Source organism: Nerophis lumbriciformis, linkage group LG25, assembly GCF_033978685.3.
Source record: "Nerophis lumbriciformis linkage group LG25, RoL_Nlum_v2.1, whole genome shotgun sequence".
Taxonomy (NCBI): domain Eukaryota; kingdom Metazoa; phylum Chordata; class Actinopteri; order Syngnathiformes; family Syngnathidae; genus Nerophis; species Nerophis lumbriciformis.
This window is the reverse complement of record NC_084572.2, coordinates 7,700,001-7,723,814: the sequence shown is the minus strand read 5'-3', so window position 1 is coordinate 7,723,814 and position 23,814 is coordinate 7,700,001. Positions and strand designations below refer to the sequence as shown.

Genomic DNA, 23,814 nt, shown 5'->3' with positions numbered 1-23,814 from the left:
ACATTGTGGATATTATGAAAAACGTCCAAACACCATAAAAAAAATGCAAAACTACACCCATTTAAATCCATTGCAAGGCATGATGGGAAAAATGTAAAACACTTTCTCCACACGTATCCATGTTTGGCACATTTTAGCTGCTTGATATTTCTGGTTGACTACACAACTTTAAGAATGTTCTCACAGTAGTAAACAATGTAGGAGTCAACATTTCACATAGTCTTAATATTTAATTATATTAGTTATACAGCCATCATAATAATATAATATGTACACACACTTATACAGTACATACATACATACACAGTTACTTTACATGCAGTCGGCATTTGGCCCCCGGGCCAAATTTTTGTAGCCCAATGCAGCCCCCAAGTCAACAAGTGTGGACACCCCTGTTATAGACTATAGCTGTGTGTTTTAACCATAGGCCCGGGGCCCCTCGTTGGGCCGCGAGCGCCCCTTATAGGGCTGCCAAAAAATATCAGTTTCTCAGCTGTGGTCCGTATGGACCTCAGCGGTACTCAGTTGCAATACACCTTTCCACCACTTGTGGCAGTAATGACAACATCCATCCGACTGAAGAAGTCTGGAGCTAAAGTCATAGAGACGTTTTGTAAGCGCAAAAAATATGACTAAAGTGGTGAAGCTGTAGTTTCATTTATACTTAAATTGTATTGACAGTTTTTTTTAAAGAAATGTATATAGATATTAGTATTTATTATTAATTTAGTTGGAATGTATTTTTTTTTTTTGCCGGCGGTGAGGGATGCCGTCAGGCTGAAGAAGGAGTCCTATCGGGTTCTTTTGGCTCATGGGACTCCTGAGGCAGCAGACAGGTACCGACAGGCCAAGCGGTGTGCGGCTTCAGCGGTCGCGGAGGCAAAAACTCGGACATGGGAGGAGTTCGGGGAGGCCATGGAAAAAGACTTCCGGACGGCTTCGAAGCAATTTTGGACCACCATCCGCCGCCTCAGGAAGGGGAAGCAGTGCAGTGTCAACACCGTGTATGGTGGGGATGGTGCTCTGCTGACCTCGACTGCGGATGTTGTGGATCGGTGGAGGGAATACTTCGAAGACCTCCTCAATCCTACCAGCACGTCTTCCTATAAGGAAGCAGGGCCTGGGGAATCTGTGGTGGGCTCTCCTATTTCTGGGGCTGAGGTTGCCGAGGTAGTTAAAAAGCTCCTCGGTGGCAAGGCCCCGGGGGTGGATGAGATCCGCCCGGAGTTCCTTAAGGCTCTGGATGTTGTGGGGCTGTCTTGGTTGACAAGACTCTGCAACATCGCGTGGACATCGGGGGGGGTACCTCTGGATTGGCAGACCAGGTTGGTGGTTCCTCTCTTTAAGAAGGGGAACCGGAGGGTGTGTTCCAACTAGCGTGGGATCACACTCCTCAGCCTTCCCGGTAAAGTCTATTCAGGTGTACTGGAGAGGAGGCTACGCCGGATAGTCGAACCTCGGATTCAGGAGGAACAGTGTGGTTTTCGTCCTGGTCGTGGAACTGTGGACCAGCTCTATACTCTCGGCAGGGTCCTTGAGGGTGCATGGGAGTTTGCCCAACCAGTCTACATGTGCTTTGTGGACTTGGAGAAGGCATTCGACTGTGTACCCCGGGAAGTCCTGTGGGGAGTGCTCAGAGAGTATGGGGTAACGGACTGTCTTATTGTGGCAGTTCGCTCCCTGTATAATCAGTGTCAGAGCTTGGTCCGCATTGCCGGCAGTAAGTCGGACACGTTTCCAGTGAGGGTTGGACTCCGCCAAGGCTGCCCTTTGTCACCGATTCTGTTCATAACCTGTATGGACAGAATTTCTAGGCGCAGTCAGGGCGTTGAGGGGATCTGGTTTGGTGGCTGCAGGATTAGGTCTCTGCTATTTGCAGATGATGTGGTCCTGATGGCTTCCTCCGGCCAAGATCTTCAGCTCTCACTGGATCGGTTCGCAGCCGAGTGTGAAGCGACTGGGATGGGAATCAGCACCTCCAAGTCCGAGTCCATGGTTCTCTCCCGGAAAAGGGTGGAGTGCCATCTCCGGGTTGGGGAGGAGATCTTGCCCCAAGTGGAGGAGTTCAAGTACCTCGGAGTCTTGTTCACGAGTGGGGGAAGAGTGGATCGTGAGATCGACAGGCGGATCGGTGCGGCGTCTTCAGTAATGCGGACGCTGTATCGATCCGTTGTGGTGAAGAAGGAGCTGAGCCGGAAGGCAAAGCTCTCAATTTACCGGTCGATCTACGTTCCCATCCTCACCTATGGTCATGAGCTTTGGATCATGACCGAAAGGACAAGATCACGGGTACAAGCGGCCGAAATGAGTTTCTATCTCCCTTAGAGATAGGGTGAGAAGCTCTGTCATTCGGGGGGAGCTCAAAGTAAAGCCGCTGCTCCTCCACATTGAGAGGAGCCAGATGAGGTGGTTCGGGCATCTGGTCAGGATGCCACCCGAACGCCTCCCTAGGAAGGTGTTTCGGGCACGTCCGACCGGTAGGAGGCCACGGGGAAGACCCAGGACACGCTGGGAAGACTATCTCTCCCGGCTAGCCTGGGAACGCCTCGGGATCCCCCGGGAGGAGCTGGACGAAGTGGCTGGGGAAAGGGAAGTCTGGGCTTCCCTGCTTAAGCTGCTGCCCCCGCGACCCGACCTCGGATAAGCGGAAGAAGATGGATGGATGGATGTATTTATTTTAGCACCACATAATTGCATGTAAAATTGTTCACCAATTGCTATGACGCCCTTCTTTTGCAGTATATTTGATCAGTTCCTGTTTTCGTAATCAGGCTGACCTAAGTCTCGATAATAATATTTGTGATTAACACATGCTTAATATCATTTGACAAACGTGTAAACTGTTAGATATAATTATTGAATACAATATTACCAATTTAGTGTTAATATTCAAGTGGAAAAGGTCAAAATGGTTAAGAACCCCTGGACTATAGCATAGCCACCATGTTGTTTATCTCTAACCCATTGGAGTGGCAGTGTTGGCTTACCTTTCCCTCTTTTCCCTTGTAAAAAATGTTTAGCTTTATTATTGACACACTTTTATTTACCAATAGGTAGGTGGGGTCCGGTTTCATTTCCTGCTTACTTTCGCTTTCGCCTTCCTGCACCAAAAGTGGATATTAATGAGAAATAACGCGACGGCACAATAACAAAATCAAGGAGAATATAATGGATATAAGTCTGGTTAGACTTCACAATTTACAATAACAATTAAAACTACATTTAAACATTTAAAACACGTCTTTTTCGTCGAGATAAGACATCTTGCCTATGCTTTGGTGTAAACTTAAACTTTTACAACCTGTTTTTTGAGTCTGTCTGCAATATGTTCCCATATTGCAAATGAAACCAAGCCCCGCTCTCTCCTAAAGTATCGTAATTTATATTTTGAAAATATACACTGTTAATATATCTTGAAGATGAACGTCACTGTTTTGTTTTTTTCCAGACACGATCGATAATTAACTTCGTAAACATTATACAGATTCACCCGGTCACAACAACATATCCACTGCATCCAAAAAGCTGCTAATTGCACATATACACAGCATGTCTATATGACATGAAAATAATACTTTTTTGTATCCTACCCTTTCCGTCCCCTCGTGCAGAGCTCCTCCCCTCTGGCTGATAGCTTTCCTTACTGTCCATATAAGTACATCCACCTCGCTGTGACATCACAATGTAGCCAGACTGCAAAACTTGTGTGCAGGCTCACGACCGAATGCATGAATCTTATGATTTGACCCTTTGGCAATGTCTAACATGAATATCCAACATTGTAGTGGTACGCCAAAGAATCATTTAATTAAATATTCAAACACAGTGTTACTGTTCAAACTGTGTGTAATGTTACAGTGGCGAAAAACATGAAATATACTTGCTGAATAAAACCTCTGCCGGGTTTTTAGCAACTATTTAGGCCTACTATACTATTGTATTTCTTGGTCATGGTAGAGAGCCAAGTGTTCAAAAAGTTTGAGAACAACTGCTCAAACTGGTTGGGTCAACAGCGCCCCTGCTGGTTTCATCCAAGTACTGCACTATGTTTACCTCAATTTGGCTACACAGTAACTTTTCCAACAAAGGATAGCATTGTAAGGTACAAATGTATATTTTAAAACCTACAGAAAGGCAGGTATCATAGTCATTAGGGCTGGGCCGATACAACGATATCAATATACATCGTCCATAGACACGTCATTCTTTGCAATAAAAAGAATGCGTTGGATAAATTATTTGATACATATAAATAGCGGTGTAACGGTACACAAAAATTTCGGTTCGGTACGTACCTCGGTTTAGAGGTCACGGTTCGGTTCATTTTCGGTACAGTAAGAAAACAACAAAATATAAATGTTTTGGTTATTTATTTACCAAATTTGTAAACAATGGCTTTATCCTTTTAACATTGGGAACACTATAATAATTCTGCCCACGTTAATCAACATTAAACTGCCTCAAGTTGTTGCTCAGATTAAATAAAATGACAAAACTTTTCTTCTCCATATAAAAAGTGCAACATTAAACAGTTTCAAGTCAACTCATCATGCTTAATTTATTACAGCATTTGGGAAGCCTGCAGTTGATTTTTTATTATGTAAATGTTATATTTTTATCAACATGTAATGGCAGGGACCCTGCCATTCAAAACTAGGCTGCTCCATTACTAATGATTAATGTAACTATAGCTGAAAAAAAAATAGTACAATAGCAATCGGAGAGACTATTCATCCCTGAGCACCATGGAGTTCATGTAGGCTTAATGTTGCACTTACATTATTATATCAACTATCAGAGACAGAAACTCTTCATTTAGCATAATGTCCATTTTTGCGGCTTCAACACAGCTCAATCAACACAGAAAAAGGTAAAGTGAAATAACAGACAGACAGGGCTTTGCTGTCCGTAACACACACACGCACACATTCACACACACACACACACACCGCAAAATGAGCTAACGTTACGCTAAAAGTGAATTAGCCTTCACCTCAAGCCAGGACTGCGAGCGAGCTGAGCTGCCTTTTATATTTCTAGAAGGTCAACGGGCTCATAGTGATGTTACTAGTAGTTGACTGGGAGGTGTTTATTATCATTTGGGGAGAGTCCGCTGCCTGATGCTTACCTGCTAAACGCTAAGCACTGACATGCGCTCTGAATACGCAGTGCTGATTGGCTGTTACCGCTCTGAATACACACTGCTGATTGGCTTTTACCGCTCTGAATATGTACTGCTGATTGGCTTTTACTGCTCTGAATACGCACTGCTGATTGGCTGTTACCGGTCTGTATGTAACCAATCAGATGGTTGTGTGGGTGGGACAATGCTGGGTGCTGTGTAGAGGACAGACAGAGGCAGAAGGAAGCGGAGGCGGCTACTTAATATGTTCGTGTGGAAACTCTTTCGGTACACCTCCGAACCGAACCGAAACCCCTGTACCGAAACGGTTCAATACAAATACACGTACCGTTACACCCCTACATATATATCATTTTTTTGGTGGGAAGAAACCGGAAGTTGCAAGACAAGGAAAAGTCACCTCGACAGTGTGGCAGTTTCTTCCAAATATATTCAAATAATAATCACTGCATAACATGAATGTATTTCAATACTTAGATAAGAATAACAGACCAAATACATGTTACACAGCCGTACTGTAACTTCCTGGCACTAACTTATCGGGTCTCTTTTTTTCCGCTTTTACACTTTGCACTATTTTCTTACACTTGATTAAGCATTTCTTAATATGTTCCTTATTTTTGCACCTTCTTTTTAAGAGCCTATTGTTAAGTGTTCAATGTTTTGTTGACATTGTTGGAGTGCTTTCCACGCTTGTGTTGACATTTCCCTTCCGCCTTGATAGCTGAGGGGATTATAATCAGAGGAAGGTTCCATTTCAAATAAATAATATTATTCTCCTGCTCCTTATTTTCCATGAGTCATACATTTTTTAAATAATTATCAACATCGACCGATGTTATTAATAATATTTAAACAATTACTGCATAACAAAAATGTATTTCCATAGTTAAATAAGAATAACATGGCAAATACATGTTACACAGCCGTTATTTCCTGGCACTAAACCTGCAGAAAATAGTTCTTCTCAGGTTTCTCTGTTTACATTTTCACACTTTGCACTATTTTCTTACACTTTATGAAGCATTTATTACATATTCCTTATTTGTAAGATCTTATTGTTAAGTGTTTAATGGGATTTTACAAATATATTGAGTGCTTTCCATGCTTGTGTTGACATTTCCTTTCCGCCTTGATAGCTGAGGGGATTATAATCAGAGGAAGGTTACATTTGAAATAAATAATATTATTCTCCTGCTCCTTATTTTACATAAGTCATACAATTTTTAATAATTATCAATAGCAACTGATATATTAATAATATTTAAACAATTACTGCATAACAAATATTTATTTCCATTGTTAAATAAGAATAACAGGACAAATACATGTTACACAGCCGTTATTTCCTGGCCTGGCACTAAACCTGCAGAAAATAGTTCTTCTCAGGTTTCCCTGTTTACATTTTCACACTTTGCACTATTTTCTTACACTTTATGAAGCATTTCTTGCATATTCCTTATTTGTAAGATCTCATTGTTAAGTGTTTAATGTGATTTTACTATTATATTGAGTGTTTTCCATGCTTGTGTTGACATTTCCTTTCCGCCTTGATAGCTGAGGGATTATAATCAGAGGAAGGTTACATTTAAAATAAATAATATTATTCTCCTGCTCCTTATTTTCCATAAGTCATAAAACTTTTAATAATTATCAATATCGACCGATATTATTAATAATATTTAAACAATTACTGCATAACAAACAATTATTTCCATAGTTAAATAAGAATAACATGGCAAATTAATGTTACACAGCCGTTATTTCCTGGCACTAAACCTGCAGAAAATAGTTCTTCTCAGGTTTCCCTGTTTACATTTTCACACTTTGCACTAGTTTCTTACACTTTATGAAGCATTTCTTGCATATTCCTTATTTTTAAGATCTTATTGTTAAGTGTTTAATGTGATTTTACTATTACATTGAGTGTTTTCCACGCTTGTGTTGACATTTCCTTTCCGCCTTGATACCTGAGGGGATTATAATCAGAGGAAGGTTACATATCAAATAAATAATATTATTCTCCTGCTCCTTATTTTCTATGAGTCATAAACATTTGAATAATTATCAATATCGACCGATATTATTAATAATATTTAAACAATTACTGCATAACAAACAATTATTTCCATAGTTAAATAAGAATAACATGGCAAATTAATGTTACACAGCCGTTATTTCCTGGCACTAAACCTGCAGAAAATAGTTCTTCTCAAGTTTCTCTGTTTACATTTTCACACTTTGCACTTTTTTCTTACACTTTATGAAGCATTTCTTACATATTCCTTATTTTCAAGATCTTATTGTTAAGTGTTTAATGTGATTTTATAATTATATTGAGTGTTTTCCATGAAAATAGTTCTTCTCGGGTTTCTCTGTTTACATTTTCACACTTTGCACTATTTTCTGCAGGTTTAGTTAAAACGTTCTGTCTATCTACACTTCTGTTAAAATGTAATTATCACTTATTCTTCTCTTCTTTGCTACTTTACATTAGTTTTGGATGATACCACATATTTAGGCATGGATCTGATGCCAAGTAGTTACAGGATCATACAATAAAATATAATACCTAATAAACCAATAATAATATGGTTAAGAAATACTGATGTAAAGGGTAGGTGTCGCTCTGTTTTCTGTTGTAACATGTTCTATCTACACTTCTGTTCAAATGTAATAATCACTTATTCTTCTCTTCTTTGCTACTTTACATTAGTTTTGGATGATACCGCACATTTAAGGTATGGATCCGATACCAAGTAGTTACAGGATCATACAATAAAATATAATACCCAATAAACCAATAATGAGGTGGCGACTTGTCCAGGGTGTACCCCACCTTACGCCCGAATGCAGCTGAGATAGGCTCCAGCACCCCCCGCGACCCCAAAAGGGACAAGTGGTAGAAAATGGATGGATGGATAAACCAATAATAATATGGTTAAGAAATACTGATGTAAAGGGTAGGTGTCGCGCTGTTTTCTGTTTGAACATGTTCTATCTACACTTCTGTTAAAATGTAATAATCACTTATTCTTCTCTTCTTTGATACTTTACATTAGTTTTGGATGATACCACACATTTAGGTATGGATCCGATACCAAATAGTTACAGGATCATACATTGGTCATAATTAAAGTCCTCATGTGTCCAGTGACGTATTTACTGACTTTATAAACATAATTAAACTTAAAAAAAAAACGAAAGAAGATGTTGTGATGCCAAAAAATATCCACGTAATCATAGTAGTATCGACTAGATACGCTACTGTACTTGGTATCAATACAGTGGATGTCAGGTGTAGATCCACCCATGGCGTTTGTTTACATTGTGACGCCGGTGAGCTATTGTATCCTCCTACGGTGTGTAGTGAAGCATGTTTAGCTATTCCGCGTCCTCCAGTGATAATGATACTTATAAGAAACTTCCCTTTATTTGTTGCCATGGAGGCCAGGATTAGTGATTTAGAACTAGCCTTGTCTTAAAGCTCCTCTTCCTGAGGGTGTTTCAGTGTTATAACTTCACCTTTATTGTTAGTTTTTAAGCCAAAATGTGTCCGTTCTCCCTTTTCTGTCTACACACTGTGTCTGCTTGTAAGGACTCTGTGTGTGTGTGTGCGCTGCCGAACTTGCTCCTCTGCTCGTGAACCAGAAATTACACGACGTGACGACGACGGTGGGGGTGGCGGACCGGTACTTTTCAGAGGCAGTATAGTACTGAATATGATTCGTTAGAATGGCGGTACGATACTAGTAGCGGTATACCGTACAACCCTGCAAAGCGTTGAACAATAAACCGTGTCCCAAGTCGTATTTCCGTCCAAAACTCCTGGCGTTATCGGGCCGGCCTGCTTTTGTGAGGGAAGTGGATGTGTTGGGAGCGCCCTCAGGGGTGTTATCTGGGCGCCGTGATAGCACACCTTTCCCGTATGGCCCCCGGCGCTGCACCGCTGCACGCTTGGGAAGAATAAAGAGGCCGGCCAAAACTCCCAACAGGGGTGTTACGTGCGTTTTGAAAGTCTAGCCTTTCCCGACATTACCAGGCGCCTCCCCTCCTCCCGCAGCCACTTGATGTGTTCCAGATGACAGAGGGGGGGAGGAGGGCTTAGGTGTAAGGGGAAAAAAGGGGGGGGTTTGGCACCACGACGTTGATCGTGCGGAGCAGCGCCAAGAACGCCAAGGCTCCACCTTCTTCAAACTAGACTCCTTCTGAGTTGGGCATTAAAAATCCAGATGTCATGGAGTTCCCTTGAAGCACGGTTTTTTTTTCTCTCACACATGACGTGACTTCAAGAAGCCTCCTTAAAGATACAGTCCTGGTCAAAAGTGTACATACACGTGTACAGAACATCATGTCATGGCTGTCTTGACTTTACAATCATTTCTTATTGTTTTGTGATGTAGTGATTGGAGCACATACTTGTTGCTCACAAAAAACATTCATGAAGATTGCTTCTTTTATGAATTTATTATGGCTCTACTGAAAATGTGAGGGTCAAAAGTATACATACAGCAATGTTAATATTTGCTTACATGTCCCTTGGCCTGTGATGAGGTGGCGACTTGTCTAGGGTGTACCCCGCCTTCCGTCCGAATGCAGCTAAGATAGGCTCCAGCACCCCCCGCGATCCCAAAAGGGACAAGCGGTAGAAAATGGATGGATGGATAGATGTCCCTTGGCAAGTTTCACTGCAATAAGGCGCTTTTGGTAGCCATCCACAAGCTTCTGCTTGAATTTTAAATGTGTTGCTTTTCTGACATGGACTTGTTTCTTCAGCATTGTCCACACCTTTAAGTCAGGACTTTGGGAAGGCCATTCTAAAACCTTCATTCTAGCCTGATTTAGCCATTCCTTTACCACTTTTGAGGTGTGTTTGGGGTAGGGCTGATATATCGATATAATAATAATAATAATAATAACTGGGATTTATATAGCGCTTTTCTAAGTACCGGTACCCAAAGTCGCTTTACATGTAGAACCCATCAATCATTCACACCTGGTGGTGGTAAGCTACTTTCATAGCCACAGCTGCCCTGGGTTAGACTGACGGAAGCGTGGTTGCAATTTGCGCCAACGGCCCCTCCGACCACCACCTATCATTCATCATTCAATTCACCGGTGTGAGTGGCACCGCGGGAAAAGGGTGAAGTGTCCCGCCCAAGGACACAACGGCAGCGATTTTTTGGATGGTAAGAGGCGGGGAGCGAACCTGCAACCCTCAGGTTTCTGGCACGGTTGCTCTACCCACTACGCCATGCCGCCCCAAATATATATACTCGATATATTGCAGGTTTGTCTCTGTGCGATATAGAAAATGACTATATCGGTGATATTGGAGTATACGTTCTCACGCAGTTCCTCTTAGCTGCGGGCATTTCACTGCATGCGTTTCCCACTCTTTGTTGTCTCTCCTTCTCACAGAGACGTAAAACAAGCGTACCTCCTTACATACGTCGCGCATGCAACGTCATACGCCCTCGCGGAGCAGACAGGTGGCGACATGGTAACGTTAGCTGTGGTGCTAACGGTGCGGTGCGAGTGGTAATATGAGAGAGAGAAGGTGCGAATCTGGTAACAAATGAAGGAAGAATTAATTCCCAAGAAAAACAGCAGGGGTCCATCGTCTGGCGGTGGTTTGGCTTCAAGCGGGAAGATGTTGAACAGACAACCGTAATATGTCAAGTATGCGGCAAAAGCGTTGCTACAAAAAGAAACCTTACTGCTAATGTAGCATCATTTGAAAAGTCACCCGCTAGAGAATGAAGAGTGCTTGAAACTCCGCATGTCAACATCTCCGGCAAGTGCCACACCAACAAAATGCCCAAGCAACCATTTCCACATCAACAACGTATGAAAAAAACAGAAGGAGATAACGTCCGCAGGAACCTACCACATAGTGAAGGACATACACTATTTGATTTCCTATTATGCAGCTCATTTTTATTTGACACTTATTGAAATATCTTGTGTGACATCATGCACAAAAGTGCACTTTATTTGTTTTAAACTATTTTGGTGGCGTTCTGTACAAAAAGTGCACTTTAATTGAGTGTTGTTTTGATATGTCATCTTAGTGACATCATGCACAAAAGTGCACTAATAGCTTGTTTTAAAATGTCTCTGACAATCTTGCACTTTCTGTTTGGAAATGACATGAATGTTTGTGCCACTGCTTAATAACTCTTTAATAAATACACTTTTACTTGTGATTTCCCTCTCTGCATGAAAGTTTAAAAATAGCATATATTAATGCAGTATGAAGAAGAATGTTTTAATGTAGACACATAGAATCATCATACTGCTGTCATTATATGCATCAAGTGTTCATTCAAGGCTAAGGCAAAATATCCACATATATATGATGTATCATGACATGGACTAAACATATCCACATATATATGATGTATAGTGACATGGACTAAACATATCCACATATATATGGTGTATGGTGACATGGACTAAACATATCCACATATATATGATGTATGGTGACATGGACTAAACATATCCACATATATATGGTGTATGGTGACATGGACTAAACATATCCACATATATATGGTGTATGGTGACATGGACTAAACAAATCCACATATATATGATGTATGGTGACATGGACTAAACATATCCACATATATATGGTGTATGGTGACATGGACTAAACATATCCACATATATATGGTGTATGGTGACATGGACTAAACATATCCACATATATATGGTGTATCATGACATGGACTAAACATATCCACATATATATGGTGTATGGTGACATGGACTAAACATATCCACATATATATGGTGTATCATGACATGGACTAAACATATCCACATATACAGGTAAAAGCCAGTAAATTAGAACATTTTGAAAAACTTGATTTATTTCAGTAATTGCATTCAAAATGTGTAACTTGTACATTATATTTATTCATTGCACACAGACTGATGCATTCAAATGTTTATTTCATTTAATTTTGATGATTTGAAGTGGCAACAAATGAAAATCCAAAATTCCGTGTGTCACAAAATTAGAATATTACTTAAGGCTAATACAAAAAAGGGATTTTTAGAAATGTTGGCCAACTGAAAAGTATGAAAATGAAAAATATGAGCATGTACAATACTCAATACTTGGTTGGAGCTCCTTTTGCCTCAATTACTGCGTTAATGCGGCGTGGCATGGAGTCGATGAGTTTCTGGCACTGCTCAGGTGTTATGAGAGCCCAGGTTGCTCTGATAGTGGCCTTCAACTCTTCTGCGTTTTTGGGTCTGGCATTCTGCATCTTCCTTTTCACAATACCCCACAGATTTTCTATGGGGCTAAGGTCAGGGGAGTTGGCGGGCCAATTTAGAACAGAAATACCATGGTCCGTAAACCAGGCACGGGTAGATTTTGCGCTGTGTGCAGGCGCCAAGTCCTGTTGGAACTTGAAATCTCCATCTCCATAGAGCAGGTCAGCAGCAGGAAGCATAAAGTGCTCTAAAACTTGCTGGTAGACGGCTGCGTTGACCCTGGATCTCAGGAAACAGAGTGTACCGACACCAGCAGATGACATGGCACCCCAAACCATCACCCAACCATGCAAATTTTGCGTTTCCTTTGGAAATCGAGGTCCCAGAGTCTGGAGGAAGACAGGAGAGGCACAGGATCCACGTTGCCTGAAGTCTAGTGTAAAGTTTCCACCATCAGTGATGGTTTGGGGTGTCATGTCATCCGCTGGTGTCGGTCCACTCTGTTTCCTGAGATCCAGGGTCAACGCAGCCGTCTACCAGCAAGTTTTAGAGCACTTCATGCTTCCTGCTGCTGACCTGCTCTATGGAGATGGAGATTTCAAGTTCCAACAGGACTTGGCGCCTGCACACAGCGCAAAATCTACCCGTGCCTGGTTTACGGACCATGGTATTTCTATTCTAAATTGGCCCGCCAACTCCCCTGACCTTAGCCCCATAGAAAATCTGTGGGGTATTGTGAAAAGCAAGATGCAGAATGCCAGACCCAAAAATGCAGAAGAGTTGAAGGCCACTATCAGAGCAACCTGGGCTCTCATAACACCTGAGCAGTGCCAGAAACTCATCGACTCCATGCCACGCCGCATTAACGCAGTAATTGAGGCAAAAGGAGCTCCAACCAAGTATTGAGTATTGTACATGCTCATATTTTTCATTTTCATACTTTTCAGTTGGCCAACATTTCTAAAAATCCCTTTTTTGTATTAGCCTTAAGTAATATTCTAATTTTGTGACACACGGAATTTTGGATTTTCATTTGTTGCCACTTCAAATCATCAAAATTAAATGAAATAAACATTTGAATGCATCAGTCTGTGTGCAATGAATAAATATAATGTACAAGTTACACCTTTTGAATGCAATTACTGAAATAAATCAAGTTTTTCAAAATATTCTAATTTACTGGCTTTTACCTGTATATGGTGACATGGACTAAACATATCCACATATATATGGTGTATGGTGACATGGACTAAACATATCCACATATATATGGTGTATGGTGACATGGACTAAACATATCCACATATATATGGTGTATGGTGACATGGACTAAACATATCCACATATATATGGTGTATCGTGACATGGACTAAACATATCCACATATATATGGTGTATCGTGACATGGACTAAACATATCCACATATATATGGTGTATGGTGACATGGAGTAAACATATCCACATATATATGGTGTATGGTGACATGGACTAAAGATATCCACATATATATGGTGTATGGTGACATGGCCTAAACATATCTACATATTAATAAAAGGTCATATTGCCCAACCCTAGTTCGGGGTCATTGTCCTGTTGGAACACCAAACTGTGTCCAAGACCCAACCTCCGGGCTGATGATTTTAGCTTGTCCTAAAGAATTTGGAGCTAATCCTCCTTTTTCATTGTACCTACCTACATACCTACCTACATTGTCCCATTTAAAGCAGCAGTTCCATTGGCAGCAAAACAGGCCCAGAGCATAATACTACCACCACTATGCTTGACGGTAGGTATGGTGTTCCTGGGATTAAAGGCTTCACCTTTTCTCCTCCAAACATATTGCTGGGTATTGTGGCCAAACAGCTCTATTCAGGAGGAAAGTTCTGTGGTCAGATGAAACAAAAATGGAGCTGTTTGGCCACAATACCCAGCAATATGTTTGGAGGAAAAAAGGTGAGGCCTTTAATCCCAGGAACACCATGCCTACTGTCAAGCATGGTGGTGGTAGTATTGTGCTCTGGGCCTGTTTTGCTGCCAATGGAACTGCTGCTTTAAATGGGACAATGAAAAAGGAGGATTAGCTCCAAATTGTTCAGGACAAGCTAAAATCATCAGCCCGGAGGACTTACTTCATCCGGCCACAGCTGGGGTACAAGCCCAAACACGAGACTTGACTGCGACTCAAAACCTCCTGCTCACGCTTCCAAAAACCCATGGCCGGGTTTGGACTTCCTTGCAGCTGGGAAAAAGAGAGAGTTGTCTCGGAGTAACGATTCGCTGTGTTGGTTTTGGCTTCCCCGTCTCAACTTTTTGGCCCTGAAGTTGCTGATTTTAGTTTGGCTTTTGAGAGCGACTTATCAGTTATTATCCTTAATTGCACCTGGATGCCTACAATGGTGATAAATGACCTAAAATACATCACAGCACATCATAGCAACTCATTTAAATTCAGACGGTAAAGGTCAAAATGTTGAAAGAGTCATATTGGACCAAAAATACCCCAAAAATATGTCTGGAGTTGCAAAAAATCAAAAGTCTTATATAAGTGTTATAATGAAGACAACCCATGATGTAAGTGTCTGTATTAGCCTACTATGAAAATGACTTTAAAAGTCTTATATAAGTGTTATAATGAAGACAACACATGATGTAAGTGTCTATATTAGCCTACTATCAAAATGACTTTAAAGGTCTTATATAAGTGTTATAATGAAGGCAACACATGATGTAAGTGTCTATATTAGCCTACTATCAAAATGACTTTAAAGGTCTTATATAAGTGTTATAATGAAGACAACACATGATGTAAGTGTCTATATTAGCTATATTAGCCTACTATCAAAATGACTTTAAAAGTCTTATATAAGTGTTATAATGAAGGCAACACATGATGTAAGTGTCTATATTAGCCTACTATCAAAATGACTTTAAAAGTCTTATATAAGTGTTATAATGAAGACAACACATGATGTAAGTGTCTATATTAGCCTACTATCAAAATGACTTTAAAGGTCTTATATAAGTGTTATAATGAAGGCAACACATGATGTAAGTGTCTATATTAGCCTACTATCAAAATGACTTTAAAGGTCTTATATAAGTGTTATAATGAAGACAACACATGATGTAAGTGTCTATATTAGCTATATTAGCCTACTATCAAAATGACTTTAAAAGTCTTATATAAGTGTTATAATGAAGGCAACACATGATGTAAGTGTCTATATTAGCCTACTATCAAAATGACTTTAAAGGTCTTATATAAGTGTTATAATGAAGACAACACATGATGTAAGTGTCTATATTAGCCTACTATCAAAATGACTTTAAAGGTCTTATATAAGTGTTATAATGAAGACAACACATGATGTAAGTGTCTATATTAGCCTACTACCAAAATTACTTTAAAAGTCTTATATAAGTGTTATAATGAAGGCAACACATGATGTAAGTGTCTATATTAGCCTACTATCAAAATGACTTTAAAGGTCTTATATAAGTGTTATAATGAAGACAACACATGATGTAAGTGTCTATATTAGCCTACTATCAAAATGACTTTAAAGGTCTTATATAAGTGTTATAATGAAGACAACACATGATGTAAGTGTCTATATTAGCCTACTATCAAAATGACTTTAAAGGTCTTATATAAGTGTTATAATGAAGACAACACATGATGTAAGTGTCTATATTAGCCTACTATCAAAATGACTTTAAAAGTCTTATATAAGTGTTATAATGAAGGCAACACATGATGTAAGTGTCTATATTAGCTATATTAGCCTACTATCAAAATGACTTTAAAGGTCTTATATAAGTGTTATAATGAAGACAACACATGATGTAAGTGTCTATATTAGCCTACTATCAAAATGACTTTAAAGGTCTTATATAAGTGTTATAATGAAGACAACACATGATGTAAGTGTCTATATTAGCCTACTATCAAAATGACTTTAAAAGTCTTATATAAGTATTATAATGAAGACAGCACATTATGTATGTGTCTATATTAGCCTACTATCAAAATGACTTTAAAAGTCTTATATAAGTGTTATAATGAAGACAGCACATGATGTAAGTGTCTATATTAGCCTACTATCAAAATGACTTTAAAAGTCTTATATAAGTGTTATAATGAAGTCAACACATGATGGGGCGGTATAGCTCGGTTGGTACAGTGGCGTGCCAGCAACTTGAGGGTTCCAGGTTCGAGCCCCGCTTCCGCCATCCTAGTCACTGCCGTTGTGTCCTTGGGCAAGACACTTTACCCGCCTGCTCCCAGTGCCACCCACACTGGTTTAAATGTAACTTAGATGTTGGCTTTCACTATGTAAAGCGCTTTGAGTCACTAGAGAAAAAGCGCTATATAAAATATAATTCACTTCACTTCAAGTGTCTATACTAGTTGTATTAGCCTACTATCAAAATGACTTTAAAAGTCTTATATAAGTGTATAAGTGTTCTGTTCTACTCAGGACTACTAGTTGCAGTTTTAGCACATAGTTTGTGTACATGTGTACTACTAGTTGAAGTTTTAGCACATAGTTTGTGCACATGTGTACTACTAGTTGCAGTTTTAGCACATAGTTTGTGTACATGTGTCGTACTAGTTGCAGTTTTAGCACATAGTTTGTGTACACGTGTACTACTAGTTGAAGTTTTAGCACATAGTTTGTGCACATGTGTTCTACTAGTTGCAGTTTTAGCACATAGTTTGTGTACATGTGTCGTACTAGTTGCAGTTTTAGCACATAGTTTGTGTACATGTGTCCTACTAGCTGCAGTTTTAGCACATAGTTTGTGTACACGTGTACTACTAGTTGCAATTTTAGCACATAGTTTGTGTACATGTGTACTACTAGTTGCAGTTTTAGCACATAGTTTGTGTACATGTTTACTACTAGTTGCAGTTTTAGTCCATAGTTTGTGTACATGTGTCCTACTAGTTGCAGTTTTAGCACATAGTTTGTGTACACGTGTACTACTAGTTGAAGTTTTAGCACATAGTTTGTGCACATGTGTACTACTCGTTGCAGTTTTAGCACATAGTTTGTGTACATGTGTCGTACTAGTTGCAGTTTTAGCACATAGTTTGTGTACCGTATTTTCTGCACCATAAGCCGCCCTGGGTTATAAGCCGCGCCTTCAATGAACGGCATATTTCAAAACTTTGTCCACCTATAAGCCGCCCCGTGTTGTAAGCCGCATCTAACTGCGCTAAAGGGAATGTCAAAAAACAGTCAGATAGGTCAGTCAAACTTTAATAATATATTAAAAACCAGCGTTCTAACAACTCTGTTCACTCCCAAAATGTACGGTAATGTGCAAATGTGCAATCACAAACATAGTAAAATTCAAAATAGTGCAGAGCAATAACATCAATAACTTAATGTTGCTCGAACGTTAATGTCACAACACACAAAATAAACATAACGCTCACTTTCTGAAGTTATTCTTCATTCATAAATCCCTCGAATTCTTCTCCTTCGGTGTCCGAATTAAAAAGTTGGGCGAATACGGGATCCAAAATGGCCGGCTCCGTCTCGTCGAAGTCATTGCCTTCCGGAAAGCTCGGACCACAGTTGTGACCGAAATATCCGCCCAGGCATTTACGATCCACTGGCAGATGTTGGCGTATGTCCTCCGGCGCTGTCTCCCTGTCTTAGTGAAGGTGTGTTCGCCTTCGGTCATCCATTGTTCCCACGCCGTTCGCAGTCGTGCTTTAAATGCCCTGTTGACACCAATATCGAGCGGTTGGAGTTCTTTGGTTAATCCACCCGGAATGACGGCGAGTGTTGTATTTGTGTGCTTCACTTGTTTTTTGACACCATCTGTGATGTGGGCGCGCATGGAGTCGTATATCAACAGGGAACACACAAAGGAAATGAAACGTAATACCCGCGCGCTTCTTCTTCTACGGGGGCGGGTGGTTGCTTACCTTAGAAGAAGAAGCGCTTCCTCTTCTACGGGGGCGGGTGCTTACCTTGGCAGTTGCTTACCATAGAAGAAGAAGCGCTTCCTCTTCTACGGGGAAAAAAGATGGCGGCTGTTTACCGTAGTTGCGAGACCGAAACTTTATGAAAATAAATATTTATATTAATCCATATATAAGGCGCACCGGGTTATAAGCCGCACTGTCAGCTTTTGTGAAAATTTGTGGTTTTTAGGTGCGGCTTATAGTGCGGAAAATACGGTACATGTGTCGTACTAGTTGCAGTTTTAGCACATAGTTTGTGTACATGTGTACTACTAGTTGCAGTTTTAGTCCATAGTTTGTGTACATGTGTCCTACTAGTTGCAGTTTTAGCACATAGTTTGTGCACATGTGTACTACTAGTTGCAGTTTTAGCACATAGTTTGTGTTCATGTGTCGTACTAGTTGCAGTTTTAGCACATAGTTTGTGTACATGTGTACTACTAGTTGCAGTTTTAGTCCATAGTTTGTGTACATGTGTCCTATTAGTTGCAGTTTTAGCACATAGTTTGTGTACATGTGTCCTACTAGTTGCAGTTTTAGCACATAGTTTGTGTACGTGTGTACTACTAGTTGCAGTTTTAGCACATAGTTTGTGTATATGTGTACTACTAGTTGCAGTTTTAGCACATAGTTTGTGTACATGTGTCCACTGTGTGCTGCTAATGTTATTACATTTCTGTAACCTCAGACAAATACGGTGTGTACTTTTCCCTGATGTGTTCCCTCTCTTCGCAGGGATCTGAGCCATAACAAATTGCAGGTGCTGGACAGCACTTTGTTTTCCCAACTCCAACATCTAAATGAAATGTAAGTTTGCCTGCTGCGTCCTAGAATAAACTTCTGTCACTGTCTCAGTGATGCCAAGCTGTATTTTTAAATGTCTGCTCCTTTTTTTTTTCTTCAGAAAGCTGAACCACAACGAACTGGAGGCCATACCCGATTTGGGATGGTCCGCATCCAACATCACAACTTTAGTTCTGTAAGTAAATTAGTCAAATGCTACGAGGAAAAAGTTGCAATGTTGACTGTAATAACACAAATTTGCCATGCAGACTGACATTGCTCAAAAAATAATAATCAATGTTGTTATGAATTATTGACCTATTCAAGGATCACAAATTCTAATTTTTTATTTTGGGGGGGAAAATATTGCATATTTTGTGTTTTGTTAAATTAAAAAAAACATTAAAATAATATATGTCATATTTTTGGAACCCCGAGAGTCTTTGCTCAGAAAATAATAATGAATTAAAACCAATGTTGTTATGAATTATTGACTTATTTAAGGCTCCAATTACTTCACACTCAATATTTCACTTTAAATATTTTTTGGGGAAAATATTACATATTTGTGTGTTTTAATAAATAAAATAAAAAACATTAAAAAACACTAAAAACGTATAAACGAAGGACATATCTGTCACATTTTTTGGAACCCCAAGAATTTTAGTGGGATTAAAAAAAACTGTCTTTGCTCAGAAAATAATAATGAATCAAAATCAATGTTGTTATGAATTGTTGACTTATTCAAGGATCAAAAATTCCAATTGGAAACATTTTTGGGGAAAATATTGCATATTTTTTGTTTTATTAAATAAAAATAAAAAAATAATAATATATGTCACATTTTTGAAATCCCGAGAATTTTAGTGGGATTAAAAAAACTGTCTTTGCTCAGAAAATAATAATAAATCAATGTTGATATGAATTATTGACCTATTCAAGGATCAAACATTCTAATTTTAAATTTTTTGGGGGTAAAATATTGCATATTTTGTGTTTTATTAAATTAAAAAAACATTAAAATAATATATGTCACATTTTTGGAACCCTGAGAGTCTTTGCTCAGAAAATAATAATGAATTAAAACCAATGTTGTTATGAATTATTGACTTATTTAAGGCTCCAATTACTTCACACTCAATATTTCACTTTAAATATTTTTTGGGGAAAATATTGCATATTTGTGTGTTTTAATAAATAAAATAAAAAACACTAAAAACTTATAAACGACGGACATATCTGTCACATTTTTTGGAACCCCAAGAATTTTAGTGGGATTAAAAAAAACTGTCTTTGCTCAGAAAATAATAATGAATCAAAATCAATGTTGTTATGAATTGTTGACTTATTCAAGGATCAAAAATTCCAATTGGAAACATTTTTGGGGAAAATATTGCATATTTTTTGTTTTATTAAATAAATAAAAAATAAAAATAATATATGTCACATTTTTGAAATCCCGAGAATTTTAGTGGGATTAAAAAAACTGTCTTTGCTCAGAAAATAATAAGAAATCAATGTTGATATGAATTATTGACCTATTCAAGGATCAAAAATTCTAATTTTAAATTTTTTGGGGGGAAAATATTGCATATTTTGTGTTTTATTAAATTAAAAAAACATTAAAATAATATATGTCACATTTTTGGAACCCCGAGAGTCTTTGCTCAGAAAATAATAATGAATTAAAACCAATGTTGTTATGAATTATTGACTTATTTAATTAAGGCTCCAATTACTTCACACTCAATATTTCACTTTAAATATTTTTTGGGGAAAATATTGCATATTTGTGTGTTTTAATAAATAAAATAAAAAACATTAAGAAACACTAAAAACGTATAAACGAAGGACATATCTGTCACATTTTTTGGAACCCCAAGAATTTTAGTGGGATTAAAAAAAACTGTCTTTGCTCAGAAAATAATAATGAATCACAATCAATGTTGTTATGAATTGTTGACCTATTCAAGGATCAAAAATTCCAATTGGAAACATTTTTGGGGAAAATATTGCATATTTTTTGTTTTATTAAATTTAAAAAAAAATAATAATAATATATGTCACATTTTTGAAATCCCGAGAATTTTAGTGGGATTAAAAAAAAACTGTCTTTGCTCAGAAAATAATAATAAATCAATGTTGTTATGAATTATTGACCTATTTAAAGCTCCAATTACTTCACACTCAATATTTCACTTTAAAATATTTTTGGGGCAAAATATTGCATATTTCTGTGTTTTAATAAATTTAAAAAAAACATAAAAAAATATATTAAAAACTTATAAACGACGGACATATCTGTGAGATTTTTTGGAACCCCAAGAATTTTAGTGGGATTAAAAAAAACTCTCTTTGCTCAAAAAATAATAATGAATCAAAATCAATGTTGTTATGAATTATTGACCTATTTAAGGCTACAATTACTTCGCAAGAAATAATTGTAATTTGAAATATTTTGGGGGGAAAATATTGCATATTGTGTGTTTTATTAAATTAAAAAAAAAAATTAAAAACCTATAATCAACGGACGTATCTGATGTTGATCGAGAGACTTATGTTGAAAGTTTAAAAAAAATGTATGACTTATTTTTTAACATTTTTGGAGCCCCAAGACTTTTAGTGGGATTAAAAAAACTGCCTATGCTCAGAAAAAATTTTGGAATTAAAATCAATGTTGTTATGAATTATTGACGTATTTAAGTCTCCAATTACTTCACATCTAATAATCCAATTTGAAATATTTTTTGGGGAAAATATTGCATATAATGTGTTTTAATGAACCAAAAAAACATATGCAAATAATAAAACCTTATAGTCAATGAACATATCTGAAGTTGATCTAGAGACTTAAGTGTTGAAAGAAAAGAAAAAAAGAAAAAAATTATATTTATAATTTTTATTAGTGGGGCCCATTTGGATTACTAAACATTTTTGTGGGATTTTTTTTTTGAAACTATCATTGCTCAAAAATAATAATGAATTAATATTAACGTTGTTATGAATTATTGACCTATTTCAGGATCAAATTACTTCACAACAAATATTCCAATTTAAAATATTTTAGGGGAACATATTTCATATTTTGTGTGTTTTATTAAATCAATAAATAACATTAAAAAACAACAACTTATAATCGACAGATATATCTGCAGTTGGTCTAGAGACTTAAATGTTGAAAGTAAAAACAATACAAAATAACTTATTTTTAACATTTTTATGAGTGGGGCCCCTTTGAATCCCCAATAATTTTAGTGTGATTAATGAATCCAAACCAATGGTGCTATGAATTATTGACTTAATTACTTCACATCAAATATTCCACTTTTACATTTTTGGGGGGGAAAATAAAGCATTATTTGTCTTTTTGTCATTAAAAAAGGTGCATGAAACATTAAAAATGTTTTACTTTATATCATCACATAGACCGGAAGTTGTTTTAGAAATGTAAACATTTGATAATTAAAAAAAAAATTAAAAAAAATAATATATGACTTGTTTTTAACATTTTATGACTGAGACCCTTCTGGGTCCCTGGGACCAAACTTGAGCCTTAAAGGTTACAAATTCTATATAACGTATTTGTTTTGAAAGTGAAAAACATCAAAATGGTCTGAAAAAGTATAGACACCCCTGCTGTAGAATAGAATAGAAAGTACTTTATTGATCCCTGGGGGAAATTCAGCACCACAGTTCGCTCACAATAGACAATAAATATTATACAGCATTATTCACATGTGAATAAAATAAATACAGTCTATTATACAGCATTATTCACATGTGAAGAAAATAAATACAGCCTATTATACAGCATTATTCACATGTGAATAACATAAATACAGTCTATCATACAGCATTATTCACATGTGAATAATATAAATACAGTCTATTATACAGCATTATTCACATGTGAAGAAAATAAATACAGCCTATTATACAGCATTATTCACATGTGAATAACATAAATACAGTCCATCATACAGCATTATTCACATGTGAATAATATAAATACAGTCTATTATACAGCATTATTCACATGTGAATAATATAAATACAGTCTATTGTACAGCATTATTCACATGTGAATAACATAAATACAGTCTATTGTACAGCATTATTCACATGTGAATAATATAAATACAGTCTATTATACAGCATTATTCACATGTGAATAATATAAATACAGTCTATTATACAGCATTATTCACTTGTGAATAATATAAATACAGTCTATTATACAGCATTATTCACATGTGAATAATATAAATACAGTCTATTATACAGCATTATTCACATGTGAATAATATAAATACAGTGTATTATACAGCATTATTCACATGTGAATAATATAAATACAGTCTATTATACAGCATTATTCACATGTGAATAATATAAATACAGTCTATTATACAGCATTATTCACATGTGAATAATATAAATACAGTCTATTATACAGCATTATTCACATGTGAATAATATAAATACAGTCTATTATACAGCATTATTCACATGTGAATAAAATAAATACAGTCTATTATACAGCATTATTCACATGTGAATAATATAAATATAGTATACATATATTCTACGTCCATGTTCCCAGACTGGGCAGTAGCAGACATGGCCGCCAGCCCCAGACAGGTCACATGGGAGTGTTTTGTTGGAGTATTT

At 37.5% G+C, this 23,814-nt stretch overlaps 1 protein-coding gene across 1 annotated transcript in view; it reads left to right on the top strand.

Annotated features, from left to right (window-relative positions):
- lrig3 (leucine-rich repeats and immunoglobulin-like domains 3) overlaps nt 1-23,814 on the top strand; it is a 90,680-nt gene that overhangs the window by 5,154 nt on the left and 61,712 nt on the right. The window contains exons 2-3 of the mRNA XM_061983628.1: nt 19,096-19,167; nt 19,265-19,339. Coding sequence (XP_061839612.1) covers nt 19,096-19,167; nt 19,265-19,339 — 147 coding nt within the window. The remainder of the gene's footprint in view (nt 1-19,095; nt 19,168-19,264; nt 19,340-23,814) is intronic.